Genomic DNA, 15,014 nt, shown 5'->3' on the forward strand with positions numbered 1-15,014 from the left:
TACGTTATACGAGTTTGTTGTTCTTGTTACCGCTACTTCGTATCTTGTTCGTATCTATAATTTTTATCAATAACACTTAAATAAGCAGTGTGAAAGAGAAATCTCTCGCATTATTCCATGAAGTTTAAAGGGAAAAAAAAAACGTATATGAAGGGCACATTAAATTAGATTAAAGTTCATTTACCGTCAAATTGTTTATTTAAATTATGCCTTAAATTACAATTGTAGAAATCTATCGACGCTTAAAATTTACGCTGTAGTTTTATCGTAATATAACATCTTTCGTAATACATACGCCGCATATATCTAAAACGACAATATGGCTATTATAAAAAAAGGGAGAAAGAGAGGGGTAAATAAGGAAGAAAATTAATATCATCCTGACGAAATCAAATTGGCACTATCGCAAATTGTATGTTTCTCCTCGTGAACGTAAAATTCGCGATGTGTTACCCTGAAAGGACCGCTCTCGCCCCAGTGTACAATAACCCATAAAAATCATTTTCGATTCCTCCAGTCACCAGTGTAAAAATTACGCTAACCGACGTAAAAATCGATTGATCAGAATCCTCTGATACGTTCCGAAGTACATTTACGCGACTCGTGTTACATACAACTTTTTATGCACCTCGAGTACAAGTTTTTTTTCGTTGTGTTGAGTAGAAAGGCAAGACTTTAATACTGATGGAAAAAAAATTCTTCCAGAAATCACACATCCATAAAGTTTCTTTCTCTTGTAATTTGAGAATCATCAAAAAATAGATTCTCGCGTTAATAATTAAGCTTGTACCTCAACAATCAGCTTCTTTATTACATGCGAACGCATTGCTTTCCTTTTGCTTGAAAGTGCGTTCATGACGGGAAGCACGCTTAAAATTAATTGGTTCCACTGCTGTCACATTCGATCACAAATGAATCACTTTATACAAACGAGTATACAATTATTCTACCTAGAAAACTTGGCTATAAGACTGTATGTTTCCCTTTAGCGTGTTATTCGTTACGCAGAACGTTTATCGAACGATGCGAACATGATTGGAGAAAAGGGGATACATTAAACACCGCATCAGATTCCCATAATTTGAATATTAAGTATCAAAAGATACTTTTTTTTTTAACAAAACATTTCTTTGAAACATTGAAAACATTCCTTCATGATAATATTTAATCCGTATCAAATATTGAGTCTTGCCACGTCATCAAGTAACGAAATTTTAAGTTATACTATTAACATAACTTTTAAAAAATAGCTGAAACTTAACCAATATAGGTTTTTCAGCAAAAATCTATTTTAAAAAGTCTAAAAAATTTTACTATCAAAATGTGCCCCCTTCCCTCCTACTGCGCGGAAGCAACAGGAATTCGAATACGTGAAACAGTATTCTTTTTTCTTCTCGCAATAATGTAGCGATATGTACGAATGTTTCTACGAGCTTCTGATGATTGTTATCGCATAACACGATCGCGCATGTTTCCTATCTTAAGATAAGAAGTTTGCTCTTTCAGTGCTCGTCATCCGCGCTCTCTTTAAACATGAATAAAAAATGGACGGGATAAAGCACAGACGAAAACGCCGATTCATGAGAAAGGAAAGCGTAAACGATGTACATACAATCGTACGTCGTGCGTGTTTGTCAAGACACAAGACATCACCTCCCTTCCCCCCCTCCCTCCTCGGTACTGGTATTAATTAATTTTTAATATAACCGATTTAACTAATTGCCGAGAAAAACAAAAAAATAACAAAAGATCAAAATATCTCGTGTCCAGGCAAATACGATTATCATGTTGTGCGCAAACCTATCTCGCTATGGCACGATGTTAGTGCAATATAAGAGAGCTTCATTTTTTTCCCTTTCGTACAAACTATTCGCAGAAATAAAATATACATTTTGGCAGTTTAATTTCATCAGCGCGAGACGTAACGTACGCATCGTTACGATCAATTGATGGACATTTTCCTATGCCGACATGGCGAATGACAAAATTTTCTGTTGGGCAAACAAACAGAATGTCTCGAGAGGAACCGTGCGACATAGCGAGTAAAGAAATTCCTCTGTCTCTCGTTCTGAGTTGCGTAATCTAAATTGTTTAAATTTAAACATTAAGAACTATTTAACTATTATTATCACTGATATCGACTTTTCCTCTCGTGACACATGCTGTATACCGCGTGAAAATCAATGTTCCGACATAAACGTATGGTAATCGATCGAACTTCTAATATAAATTAATCTTTTTTGTGATCGTCTTGCGGCACATGTGACAAGTCTTCAACGGAGCGGCGCAGTGCTCACACGCACCATGCCCGCAAAGAAATGCGACGTTACGACGACGTTCCATGCAGATGCTACACATATTCGCCTCCTCGAGATCCGCGACTCTAGTCTCCAAATAACGTAGCCGTTCTAGATCTTTGTCCTTCTCTTTTTCCTTGTCACTGATCTCCTCCTTTCGTTTGCCTTCTGAAGATACGTCCTTCGATTTATCCTCCGAATTGGCTATAGAGACTTCACCTGTCGCCAGCTGACCATCTAGAAAAATATAAAACATATATATGTAAAAATATAAAACATATTCGTATGATTTCCACACGATTCTTTATAATTGTAATTTGTTATGCAGAATATTTCATTGATACAGAAAATACTTAATAATTCCTTGAGATCAATTTCACCAAGATTTCTTGATCAATTTAATCAATTTATACAAAGAGATCAATAAAAAAAAAATCATATACCTGGAATTGTTTGCGTATGGCCACAACGTGCACAACCAACGAGCGTAACGCTACTGCTAGGATCAATTCGATTCTCCTGTTTTGTGTTTTCTATAATCCCCGAACAATCTCGACATTCTGCCGCGTCGCCGGAACCGGTTATATTCTTCTTCGCAACATGCAATCCTTCTGACTGTGATATATTATCTATCCGATATGCAGGTGGCTCTACGTAACCAGGCGATGGATTATTCTCTATTCTGCAAAACGAATTATATTTTCCATACGTTTGTTGATAAACTCTAAATCAATTAAGTAATTCCAAAAACGCATTGCAAAATCAGTTTTTAAAATGTAAAATCAATTTAAAGTTACGTTTCAGTCAAAATTTACATTTCGACTTGCGGATCATTTAGAACACTCGTATCTTGTCTTACTCTAATTGCGTGCTGTGACTTTGGTATTTGTAAGAGCGTAAAAGATCAGCGAGCAGGGCAGCCTGTGGATTGCTTTCCAAAAGATCGAGCGCCGTCTTGTCCTTGTTGTTTCTGACTTGTTCAAGGAGTTTGCAACTCCTGTCCACGCTTATCAAAAAACAAGCTAATGCTAATTCAGTCTTTGCGCCTTGCCTTGCCAGGTTCTGCCAGATCTGTTCGAAAGAAGAAAATATTCATTAGAAAAGACTGCTAAATTAATAAGTTATCCTTTCTTTTTTCATTTTCTTTTCTTCTCAAATCATAAATATAGGTATACATAATAATTTTAAAAGTTTCAATTTCATTTAAGAAAAAAACGTAAATAGAAACTACATTGCAAAAATAATGAAGGAACTTTATTTAATTACCTCTGTTTCACAATGTCTCAACTTTTTGCAATGCATCATTTTTAACTTTTTTCTTAGAGGAGTAAGAGAGAAAGAAAGAGGAGTGACTTCTCCGCCTAGGAGAAGAGAAGGAGAGAGTTGTGCTGTCTTATATTTGATAACGTAATAATTTTCTTGAAAATGAATCATAATTTGGTATTATTTTATGAATTAAAAAGATCTTTTGTTGAAGTTAAAAAAAATGATGCATTACGAGAAGTTGTGACCATACATCTGTCGCGAGAGAGAGAGAGAGAGAGAGAGAGAGAGAGAGAGAGAGAGAGAGAGAGAGAGACAAAAGATTAATTCAAAAGCAAGCTTTGAACAACATACAGCATACAAAAGTGGTGAATCCTGGCTACTTTCGGGTGTAGGTACAGCAGTCTGTTGATTCGGGCTCTTTGCTATCGCGATATGTAACACAGTGTCGCCGTCTTCATCCGTGCTGCCGATATCCGCATTATGATGCACCAGCAGTTCAACGAGCGACCAATGTCCCTGCGAAGTTGCTAAATGCAACGGCGTTTGCCGCCGATTGTTGCACAGATCCACTTTGGCGCGGCCACCATTCTGCGAGAGAAGGATAGCCGCAACTTCTTTGTGTCCGTTCAACGCCGCTAGATGTAATGCTGCAAATCCATCTTCCTTTTTCACGTCTACCAAGTGACGCGCGCGCGCAACCAGCCTCTCTGTTGCACTGCAAATTCATAGGTTCACAAAGTAAATTAAATAATATATAGGCACTTTAATTATATTTAAATTGGATGAACCAGATGAATCTTAAGTACGGCCAAGCTATTATGCAGACATGACCGCTATGAGATTATACTTGTTAAGTATCTTATACACATACTGAGCATTGCCCTTAAGTGCAGCATGATGCAAGATATTGAAACCCCGTTTGTTCCTCAGCGTGAAGTCAACCCTCTCGCAGGCACATAACGCGTCGATCACATCTAGCGCATCCTTTCCTATCGCGTCGTGCAACGCTGTATCGCCGTACGAGTCTTGGAGGTTGACGTCGCAATGATAACGCAATAGAACTCTCACGCATTGCACATGCTGCTTATTAACTGCCACATGCAAAGCGCTACATCTGCCGTTATTAACGGCATTGATAGCTGCACCTCGCGATAATAATATATCCATTATCTCTGGTTGATTTCTGTTTAATCAAAAGAGGAAACAATATAGTTAATTTTGCGAAAAATGCGGTAACAATTTCCAACATACCCGAATGCTGCATAATGCAAAGGCGTATCTCCGTCCTCATCGACAGCACGCAAAGAAGCACCAGCGTCCAGAAGGAGAGTGCAGAGCTCGCGCTGACCTTGGTGAGCAGCCACTTGCAAGCACGTTTTTCTGCCACCGCCAGGAGCACACGCATCTACTCTGCCAGGGTATTTCTTGAGGAATTCTCGTACTGCGTCCACTCCAGCTTCGCCTCTAGCCGCATCCCTTAACAGCTTTTCCACTTCACTGTCGGTACCGTCGACTACGAGAATAAATTATAACAGATGGTCTTGTTTTATACACAGCATAATAAAAATTAATCTCCCTTTGATATCAATTTAACTTTAAATTTGATACCTTTTTTCTTATTAATATTCTATTAATATTCTATTATTAACATTCTATTAACAAAAATTCATGTATATAATAAAAATAAACATACCCGAACGATCTCTGCTCTTGTTTGCATTATCGTGCGTGGCAGCCATAGCATTTGTGCCAGAAGATACCGGGACAACACTTAGCGGATTAAATGTCCATGTATGACCATGTATGTCCAACGCCACACGTAAGTCGCCATCGGAATAGATTTTAATCACCTTCCCAGTCTTTCCTAGAGCCTGCGATAAGTATAAATCCGATATCAAACGTCTGTCACTTCTATATATAGCCATATTAAATTAAAAACAAGCATATAAATTGTCAACTAACATTTTTCATGACGTCTATCCATTCACCATGGCCACGTTGATATTGTTTCACGGCAGTTAGATCGCTTTTCACGCGGACTATATCACCAAGAGAAAATCCATCCTTGGCGGTAACTTTCGTCAGAGCACCTGGATGGAAAGTCCATCTATTGTGGCAGCCTTCGTACTGCACGCGAACATCTCCCTTGTCCGTAATTCGATGTACCGTGCCAATCTAGATTTCAAATTAGAAAGTTAAATTACACGATACACATCTCATATTAAATATGTTTAACGTATCTCTCAACAACTGCTAATCAATATTAATTGAAGTATTTTTCTCTGTCTAGAAAGACAAAACAGAGATCCAAGAAATCTAAAATTAAGCCAGCAGCACATAATGCATTTTCTCTCGCTGAATTGCTTGCGTTTTAGAGCAAACTACAATTGTATCACATAAAACATAAAATTTCTAATAATTTACTAAAACAGAAAAAATGCATCGTGAGATTTAAACTTCAATTGACATTAATGAATGTTAACGATTGTGATCATTTTTACGAAATACCTTTCCTATGTATTCGGCCATACGCGGATTCCATCCGCCATGACCGTCTTGCATCTCCTTTAATGTATCAACTTCCATTAAAACTTTCACCTTGTCGCCGACGTTAAACATTAGAGGATGGGGACTAGACGTGATGTTTGTGACACCACTCTTTGTCGGTGTTGTGCCGTTTCCATTATCCGGTACAGTTAAGACCGGTTGGCCGAGTAACGGAAGATGTTCCTTGTAATAAATGCCAGCATTAGCCTCCTCCACGTAACACAAGTCCACGCAACCTTTGAAACCTAATCGATAGACGTTAGTGCTACCCGTGGACCACGTAACGGTTGCGACGGACCGACTGCTTTCGTTGTCCCATCCACGTATGTCCATAACTCTGCCGGTTTTTCCTGAAATATTCGAAGGAAATTAGATGATGATTATGTAATTCATGATTATATAATATAATTCAATTAATTCATATAATTCAATTAATTTAAATAAAATGTAAATACCACGTCCACCATCCTGATTTCCCCATTCCCAATCTGGTCCACGAATGACTTTTGCTCCTATGAAGATCCCTTTCAGAGGTATCTTTGTGCAGCCTTCTCTTGGCTCCAGACGAACTCTGCGCTCAATTACAATTATTCTATTATTATAGATAGTCAGGATAAGGAATACAAATTTCATTGGAATCGTGAATGCTTACCCTACAGAATTTGTTGTTTGATATCTCTCAAAAGTGTGAGTTAACTCATGTACGTCGGCCATGTAACATTGCGTGCAGAGATCATAGTCAAAACACTCCGTGCACTTCCACCTGATACCAATTATTCCATGTCTTTTGCAACCGTCGCAGATGATGTTGGAGTGCTTGACGCCAGCAGCTGCATTATCAAACACCAATAAATCATAAGCACCTTGATATCCGATTCTGTAATTACTCCTAGCGCCATGATCCCATTGAACGATGACTGTCTTGTCTGGCGTCCGATCAGTGGGATTTGGACTAGAGGTTGAGTTCCCTGCGGAGGGAGGTCTACCGATTTCCACTATTGTCCCAGCATGACCTTCTCCACCATCCTGATCGTCCCATTTCCAGTCTTGGCCACGGACAACTCGCAAACCAACTTCCAGCATCTCCGAATATATGAAATTTGGCTTTTGTCCCTTTAACAAAAATATTATATCATAATGCTTGAATAATACAGCCTATTTTTTTAATATAATAAATTAATGCATCAATGAAAGTAGAAATTTAGGAAGGCATAATCTTTATAAGATATCAAAATTTTTCTTTATTTTTTCTAATTTTTTTTTTGTTAAATTATATCTTACATTTACATACATTTACAAATACATACATTTTAAAAATAAAAATGATAGTTTAGCAAACTTTTTGTTGCAAAGATAGTTAATAATCACATTTACTAAAACATTAATTTTTTTACTTTAAAAAATACATACAAGATACATACAGAATTATCTAAAATTATTATTTTAAACTGACAATAATTAATAACAAAATAAAAATATTATATCACAATACTTGCATTGTACACAGCTCATATTTTATAAAAACATATTAAATTAATATCAATGATAGAAGAAGAATAGGGAGACATAATCCTTCATTTTACAAGATATCAAAATTTTCTTTTTTCTAATTAGAAAGATTATATCTTTTTATAATATATACATTTTAAAAATAAAAATAACAATAGTTTTACGACAAAATTTCTTGTTGCAAAAATAATTAATAATATATTATTAATCATCTTTATTAAAATATTAATTCTACTTTGAAAAAGATATATATAAGATACAGAATTATCTACAATCACTATTTTAAACAATTATCAATAATATTCAGCAATTTTGCGAGGTGTGAAACAATAATATTACGATAGTTTCATACCCATGTGCTCGAATAATCAGAAACTGTCACATTCTGTCATAGTTCGTATGTCATGTATTGTTAGAAACATCATTAATACACATAATTTTGTGCAAATTCTCGCTGTGGGAGCGTAATCACTCTGCGATTTCCCCCGAATTTGCGCGGTGTTCATCCGAAATCTCAGACAATGTCTAAATCTTATTAATCCTCCGGAGTAGAACAGAGATTGTGTAAAGTGCTCAATTTCCGGAGCAGATTTTAGATTATTCTAAAAGAGAGACGCGAGAGAAAAAGAGATGTGTTACCGCCGTACCTGAACACAACCCTGAGCTCGGTCCTTATGAATCATACGCGGCGGAGTGGTGGCGGCGACGACGGCAAGAACGACGCGACCGACGTTCCGCGGGGCCGTGCCTGACGGGCACTAGTTTGACTTTGACGCGAGCTGTAATTGGTAACCGACTGTGGAGAAGAGCGATCGACATTACGCAGCATCGTCGCCGGGGATTATTCGCACTCCATCGCTTATAAGACAATATAAGATGCGACCGATGCGACGGCGGCGACGATGACGGTGACGTGACGACGATGTTGAGCTCTCACGTCCGTAATGCTGACGATGATAACCTCATAACCGTAATTTGTAAACCGGGCTCGTTGATGATGAGGGCGCCTGCTTCGTTCCAGGGCTCGCATATCGAAAGGGATAACATGGTATAGAATCCCTAGAACTTTTGTTAACCCTGCTGGACTTTTTTGTTTTGATTTCATATTTCGGCTCGTATTAAAAAAAAAAATATGAATCATCGATCAGACTCTGTTTTTCTAGAAACTCTAAGTTTGTTGTACAACGTTTTGCAAGCAGTCAAAAAACAAGATCTTATTTCGTATCGATGGATAATATCAAAACAAACTGATTATATAAAAATAATATTTACATTAATAATAATAATAATATTAAACAATAAGTAAATTAGAAATAATAATTGATTAAGTACTATATGAAAATTGTAATTAAATAATTATGTATGAAAAAATAATATATTGCTTGGAAATTGTAATTAAATGTGAAGTTGTAATTTAATAATATACGTACAAACACGCACGCATTCATGCATACTTTATTACGAAAATACTTTGTCGTATACAAATATAACAGTCTACACAATATAGCATTTCCGAAAAAATTTGATTTAATTTTTTAGTGAAATTTAATTTTATTAACCCTTTGCCATACTTTTCTCTTAGAAATTACAAAAAATTAAGCTTTGTACGAACGACGTACCACGGCTCTCAACCGTGATAATCATGTTTGGTTCTCTTCCCGATCTCCTTACCATGAATCTCATATTGTAGGCGAAAGGCGTATTATTATACAATATTTTATGGAAAGGAGCTTCCATAAATTAGCTAACCTAACTTGTAATTTCAACTTGCTGAAGGCAGCACACATTCCTGGTTGAAAATCGACGCGTGCGCACTAAAAATTGAGGACCACATAAAAAGTTCAGTGTCCATACTGTATGTACAATACTTATACTGTACCCGTAGAGTGCACGATGTAGACTAGACCAATTCTGGTAAATGTAATGAAAGTGATCTATACGAGAAGATTCTTGCGATTGATCAGAGCTAATTGCGCATACCGCAAATTCCGCTCAATGGAACATAGGAAAACACATTTTAACGAAATGAAATCGGCGGAATAAAGCCACAACCAATCACGAACGTTCCGCAATCAGCACTTCCGCATCCCATGGGAACGCATCCTAAGGATGATATCACACACTGCGGAATAAAGAATGCCATTAAAGTAACCAATCAGCGCTATTCCGCTTTTTCATCACGCAAGTTTTTTGTGCTATGTTCACATGATACGTCAAAGATGTATCCAGCATGAATATAATTTTAAAATTATTAACTTTATGTTAATAATTTGCTTATTAAAATGAAATATAATTTAAAAAATTGTAAAACCAATTATTACTATTGTAGTATTTAATGTTTTACAATTAATATTTACAATCTCATAACAATTTTTTGAATTACTTTAATACATTTACTATCATTTTTCGGAAAAGAGTACACTAAAATCGCACATAATGCGTCATTGTTTTTTTTATCTTGATGCACTCAGATGCACTCAGGTCATTTTGCTTCATTCGTCTCAACATTACGCAATTTCATCATATCAATCAGCATCAAATTATTTTAACCTCTCAAAATACGACGATTTATTACAAGAACAATGACACACTTTCTATTCTGCAGCATCAAATGCAGAATAGTGCGAATCGGTTGCTTCAATGACGCATTCTCTATTTCGCAGTCCTATTCCGTGTGATTTTACTCTAAGGGTGAAATCACACGGTAAACGGGAATTAGCATGCGAGACAGAAGATGCGTGATTCGAACAGCCAATCAGCGCTCTTCCGCATTTTTCTTTCCCACGATTGGCTGTTCTAATCTTAATCACGCATCCTCTGTTCCGCATGTCGATTTCCGTACCGTGTGATTTCACCCTAAGTTGATCACATTCTTGCACGCAATGCATGTGCGCTGAAATTTATGTGTCGGGCAGAAGTGCCGTCTGCCGATTGTGGACGATCGTAAATTAAGGGGATGGCCCATGGATGTCCCCTTTTAATAGTACTTTCTTTTTCTCTTATTATTGCATACATGTACAACTGATGCTGATAAGTTGTTCCGGCGATCGAGTTTGTTGAATTTTCTACGTATTTATTATCTCACAGAGAAAGTTTTCATTCTAAATTCCATCATTTGTTCAATACAGGTTATACTTCTGAGGGGATTTCACTGTGAGATCGATACAAGTGGCGCGAAGTCATCGGGAATAAGCTTTATGTCGACGTTTTGTGGATCGCGACTGTAAATGGACAGTCCGCCGGAACCAACGCCGGTGAAGAAGAGGTGTATTTCGACGAACGGGAGTAAAATGCGGCCATTGGAATGTGTACGACAATTCCAGTTACCGCAACAGTTTCCTAGTACGATAAAACAAGCTATGAAGAGTAATTTAAATATCGCTGAGCCTACCACGCCGACTATTATGTGTCCAGATACAGTGAAGGTATCATCCAATGTGGAGAACCAAGTTCCATGTAATCTACAGAAGCTGAGAATTTTATCTCCAGGTGGGAGAGATCTGGGAGAATTTAACGTAAAGATGTGCTCTGCTGATTCATCAAAAGGAAACACTATTACGATTACCAAGTCTAATTGCAAACCTAATGATAAGCCACTGACACTCCCGTTATCTCCAGTCTTTCCTGCAAAATCAATTCCACGAATACTTAGACAAGATTCCTCAAAAATTCCAAGGAGAAATTTGATGGAAGTGATGCCTTGCAGCAGGACTATCCCCTGGATAAATAATACCAACGTATTGCATCAACAAAAATCTACAACTAAAGATAAAAAGCTTTTAAATAGTCAAAATTTGAAAGAAGTAGAAAAACAAATGCCTAATAATAGTGTTAATGCTGATAAGGCACATTCTATAGCTAAAATTTCTAAACATCCTATATGTCAAACTATTAATAACAGTAATCAGAAATACATAATATACTATGGAATTAATGATACAGACATTCGTAATCAAACAAAAATTCTGACAACTGAAAATAATGAAATGTCTTTCACGAAAACATTGTCTAATGATATTATAGAATTACCATGTCCTGCAAGTAAAAAGAAGCATAAAATAAATTCTAGTGATAAGAATAACATACCATTGTCTGGGGAAAGTCTTAAAATAAGTAAGGGAAAATGTATCGCTACTATAAAGAAAACGGAAAATGGAAAGATAGTTACATCTCTGAAGAGTGCAACAAATCTTGTGCAAAGATGTAATCAGACTGATAGCAATTTAAATCAAAATAGTAGAAAAAGCTTTGCTAAAAATGATATTTCATATGATACAAATAATTCACATGAAATAAAGTCTGACATAGTTTCTAAAGCAGTATCTGAAAAAACACAAAATGTTATGACAATTATACCCAATAATAAAGCTTCTACGTTCAATCAGAATGCAACTTTGACACAGAAATGTAAAACCTCTTTGGCATCTGGAAGTATTAAAAATATAACAAATGTCACAAGTCGTAGTATACTTAGACACAATACAAAGCATGACAATACACAGAGTAAACATTCAAAGGCAGAATTTCGAAATGATAAAGTAGTCATTGACAGTTATGTGCGACCAATTTCAGAATCACGACAAATTAAAGATGTTAGTACAAACATGCAATCAAATGTACAGAGCAAGGATTGTTCTAAAGATTTGCCGCAAAAAAATTTGTCAGATCGATTGAATATTATAAAAAAAGCGATGGACAGTGTAAGAGACAACGAGTTACGTGAGCTGGCGCTCAAGGCTTTGGCAGATTGTGGCATTGGAATTGAGAGACATGTTCCGATACCTCCACCAGAAGACCACAAAGCTGTACATGACACGCAGGTACAAACCGTAGTGTTTGGATTACTCGATCCCAAATCCTTTATATTAATAAACAAGGACTTGAATGACATTCATAGGCTAAATCAGATTACTCTTTACGATATGCCTAATGATGAAAATCTATTAGTAAATAATCCACATTCTAATAATTCTATATCTAAAGACTCTAACGTAATTGAGCAAGAAAGTCCTTTTGATTTAGATAGTTTTATGGAACAATTTTGGAAAGAGGATTCAGATGCACTTAAAATGAAGGAGACTTTATCGATGACGAGAGTAAGATGTAATAGTCTTTTGGAGCATCTACAGAGAGACTTTGAAAATGTTAAACGATATGATCAAAACGGTATGTTGAATATACATAACGCAGTCGTAAGTGATAACATCTATCTTGTTCAGAGACAATTAATGGTACTTCAATATTACAAACAAAGCATTGATATATTAACTGAAAATGGAATGGTGAGTTTATTTCCTCTAATTTCGAATTTAATTTTATCTTATTTCAAAAGTCGTGATACATAATTGTTTTATGTCCTACAGACGAGTTTGGAATTGGCGATCAAATATGACGTATGTAGCGAGATCGTGAAGCTCTTACTCGATACTGGAGCACAACCAGTGATCCCGAAATCCTTACATGAATCAGCAGTGATTATAGCTAGCAAGCGTTCATCACCGTTGTTATCGATGCTTGTTAGCCGAATCTCGGATCCAAAATTGCTTGATCAAATTGATTCAGAAGGTAAGATTAATATATGTGTAAGAGAAAATTTTAGAACTGATCTCACAAAATATTCTCGTTAACACGTATTTATTTCTTTTCCAAGGTCTCGCGGCATTGCATTATTGTAGTATGCGTGGCAATTTGAAAGGGGTCAAAGCGCTTTTGGCAGCCGGTGCGACTATAGATCTAAAGGATATGAAATCGGGACGGACGCCTTTGTTTCATGCAGTAGATAATGATTGTACGTCAGTGAAAAAAGCACTGTTAAAAGCCGGTGCTGTCACAAATATTGCAAACTTCGCGGGACAAATGCCCCTGTGTATATTTTCTGATTCGAAAAATCTGTCTTTTGGATTATCATTGACAAAAGATACAACGTAAGGTCATTTTATTTTTATTATTTTTATAAAATGACGTCTCTTTAATGAGATAATACATGTTATCCAAGCAAGACTATATATTTCAAATAACATAACATAAAAATTACTAGAAATAATTTTAATTTGAACTAGTCAAAATAATATCATATTTCTATTAACGTGACTTCAATTCAACACTAATTTTATTCGTACGATTATTGTAAAAAATTTCAATCGTAAAATTGTTTACAATAGAGTTATTAATTTTAACGAAAGTAGATATTAGTTTATAAGTTAATTAGGTAATAGAAGCCATTTAAATAATAGGAGTTTGGTAAAAAACTGTAAATATTTTCCAGTGTTAATACACATATCATTAAAGAAATACTGCTTAAAAAGAACTTTTGAAACTTGTAACACACAAAAGAAATAGAAATATTTAATTTTAATAATACTACAAAGATAGGTTTTGATATTTATGTATATAAGCAACATTGTACTTTTTATATATTATTTATTAATTACTGTAATATAGTATTAGGATATTATTGGTCGGATATTATGGGGTCCCCTATAAAATAATTTAAAAAACAAAAAAATGTTTATGTAATTTGTTCAATATGTATCTCCGTGTATTGGTGTTCTTGATATACAAAGTTAATTTTTATCCAATGTGCTCGATTAATATCAGGGATAAATGACATTACATGCATAATGGCCTATTCTAACTTAAGCATCCTGTAAGATAACGCTCTTCTTAAAGTATGTTTAACATACCTTACATACATATATTTATGCTTTATGAAGCAAGTTGTATCACCTGTATTATATACAATTTATATATTTAATTTAACTCTAAGCACATGTCCATAAATGTTTGTAAAAGTGAAAAATGGACAGATTTTATCTAGGAAATATTGAAAAAAGAACACTCAAATGTTTTAGTAACGATCATTGAATATAACAATTTGTTATTAATTTTTGTGCAACATCATATTAGGAATAAATTTTATAAAATATCTCTTAGCAGCCGTCGCAAGAATAGTAGTTTTCATAACTTAAACAAATAAATATTTTTGTATTGTATTGTAAAAACCTTATGATAATATTTGAAAAATAATTATTAACGTAATTAAAATAATTAATCCAGGTACTGTTGTGATCGTAAATATTTAATTTAATAATGTTATATGCATAATTTACTATTCATTATTTGTAATGTGAATGATTATGAATACATTTATTAACATTTTATGTATTATTGACAATGTTTGCATAATATTGCATATATATAATTAAATAAAAGGAAAACAAGCAAGTATTGTTCGTATTAGTTCGTATACTTCCAAATGTATTTTTACTTATAATATTTAAGATCCATATATATCTATTTACAAAATTAATTTTAAAACCAGCTACTTAAAATTTAATAGTTATATCAGAGTAATGTTTGATAAATAAGTGTAATCATTAATTCTTGCAACCTAAA

At 35.0% G+C, this 15,014-nt stretch overlaps 2 protein-coding genes and 1 long non-coding RNA gene across 3 annotated transcripts; 1 reads left to right on the plus strand and 2 right to left on the minus strand.

Moving 5' to 3' along the window:
* Positions 1 to 179: 179 nt before the first annotated feature.
* Positions 180 to 8,543, minus strand: mib2 (E3 ubiquitin-protein ligase mind bomb 2). The gene is made up of 12 exons (XM_011068647.2): positions 8,267 to 8,543; positions 6,763 to 7,223; positions 6,566 to 6,681; positions 6,072 to 6,460; positions 5,526 to 5,738; positions 5,257 to 5,434; positions 4,815 to 5,076; positions 4,435 to 4,746; positions 3,915 to 4,278; positions 3,157 to 3,368; positions 2,741 to 2,979; positions 180 to 2,534 (listed from the first exon to the last, which is right to left on the minus strand). Exons 1-12 carry the CDS (start codon positions 8,300 to 8,302, stop codon positions 2,221 to 2,223), a joined length of 3,096 nt encoding a protein of 1,031 aa, XP_011066949.1. The 5' UTR covers positions 8,303 to 8,543; the 3' UTR covers positions 180 to 2,220.
* Positions 8,544 to 9,140: 597 nt separating this feature from the next.
* On the minus strand, positions 9,141 to 9,597 carry LOC147909140 (uncharacterized). Its single transcript, XR_015545792.1, has 2 exons — positions 9,499 to 9,597; positions 9,141 to 9,433 (listed from the first exon to the last, which is right to left on the minus strand). It is a non-coding gene; the product is annotated as an uncharacterized LOC147909140 (long non-coding RNA).
* Positions 9,598 to 10,482: 885 nt separating this feature from the next.
* Positions 10,483 to 14,844, plus strand: LOC105153670 (B-cell lymphoma 3-encoded protein-like protein). The gene is made up of 4 exons (XM_011068649.2): positions 10,483 to 10,670; positions 10,748 to 12,901; positions 12,983 to 13,184; positions 13,270 to 14,844. Exons 2-4 carry the CDS (start codon positions 10,847 to 10,849, stop codon positions 13,545 to 13,547), a joined length of 2,535 nt encoding a protein of 844 aa, XP_011066951.1. The 5' UTR covers positions 10,483 to 10,670; positions 10,748 to 10,846; the 3' UTR covers positions 13,548 to 14,844.
* Positions 14,845 to 15,014: the final 170 nt, after the last annotated feature.

This window comes from Acromyrmex echinatior, chromosome 7 (assembly GCF_024713525.1).
Source record: "Acromyrmex echinatior isolate Ae372 chromosome 7, ASM2471352v2, whole genome shotgun sequence".
Classification (NCBI taxonomy): Eukaryota; Metazoa; Arthropoda; class Insecta; order Hymenoptera; family Formicidae; genus Acromyrmex; species Acromyrmex echinatior.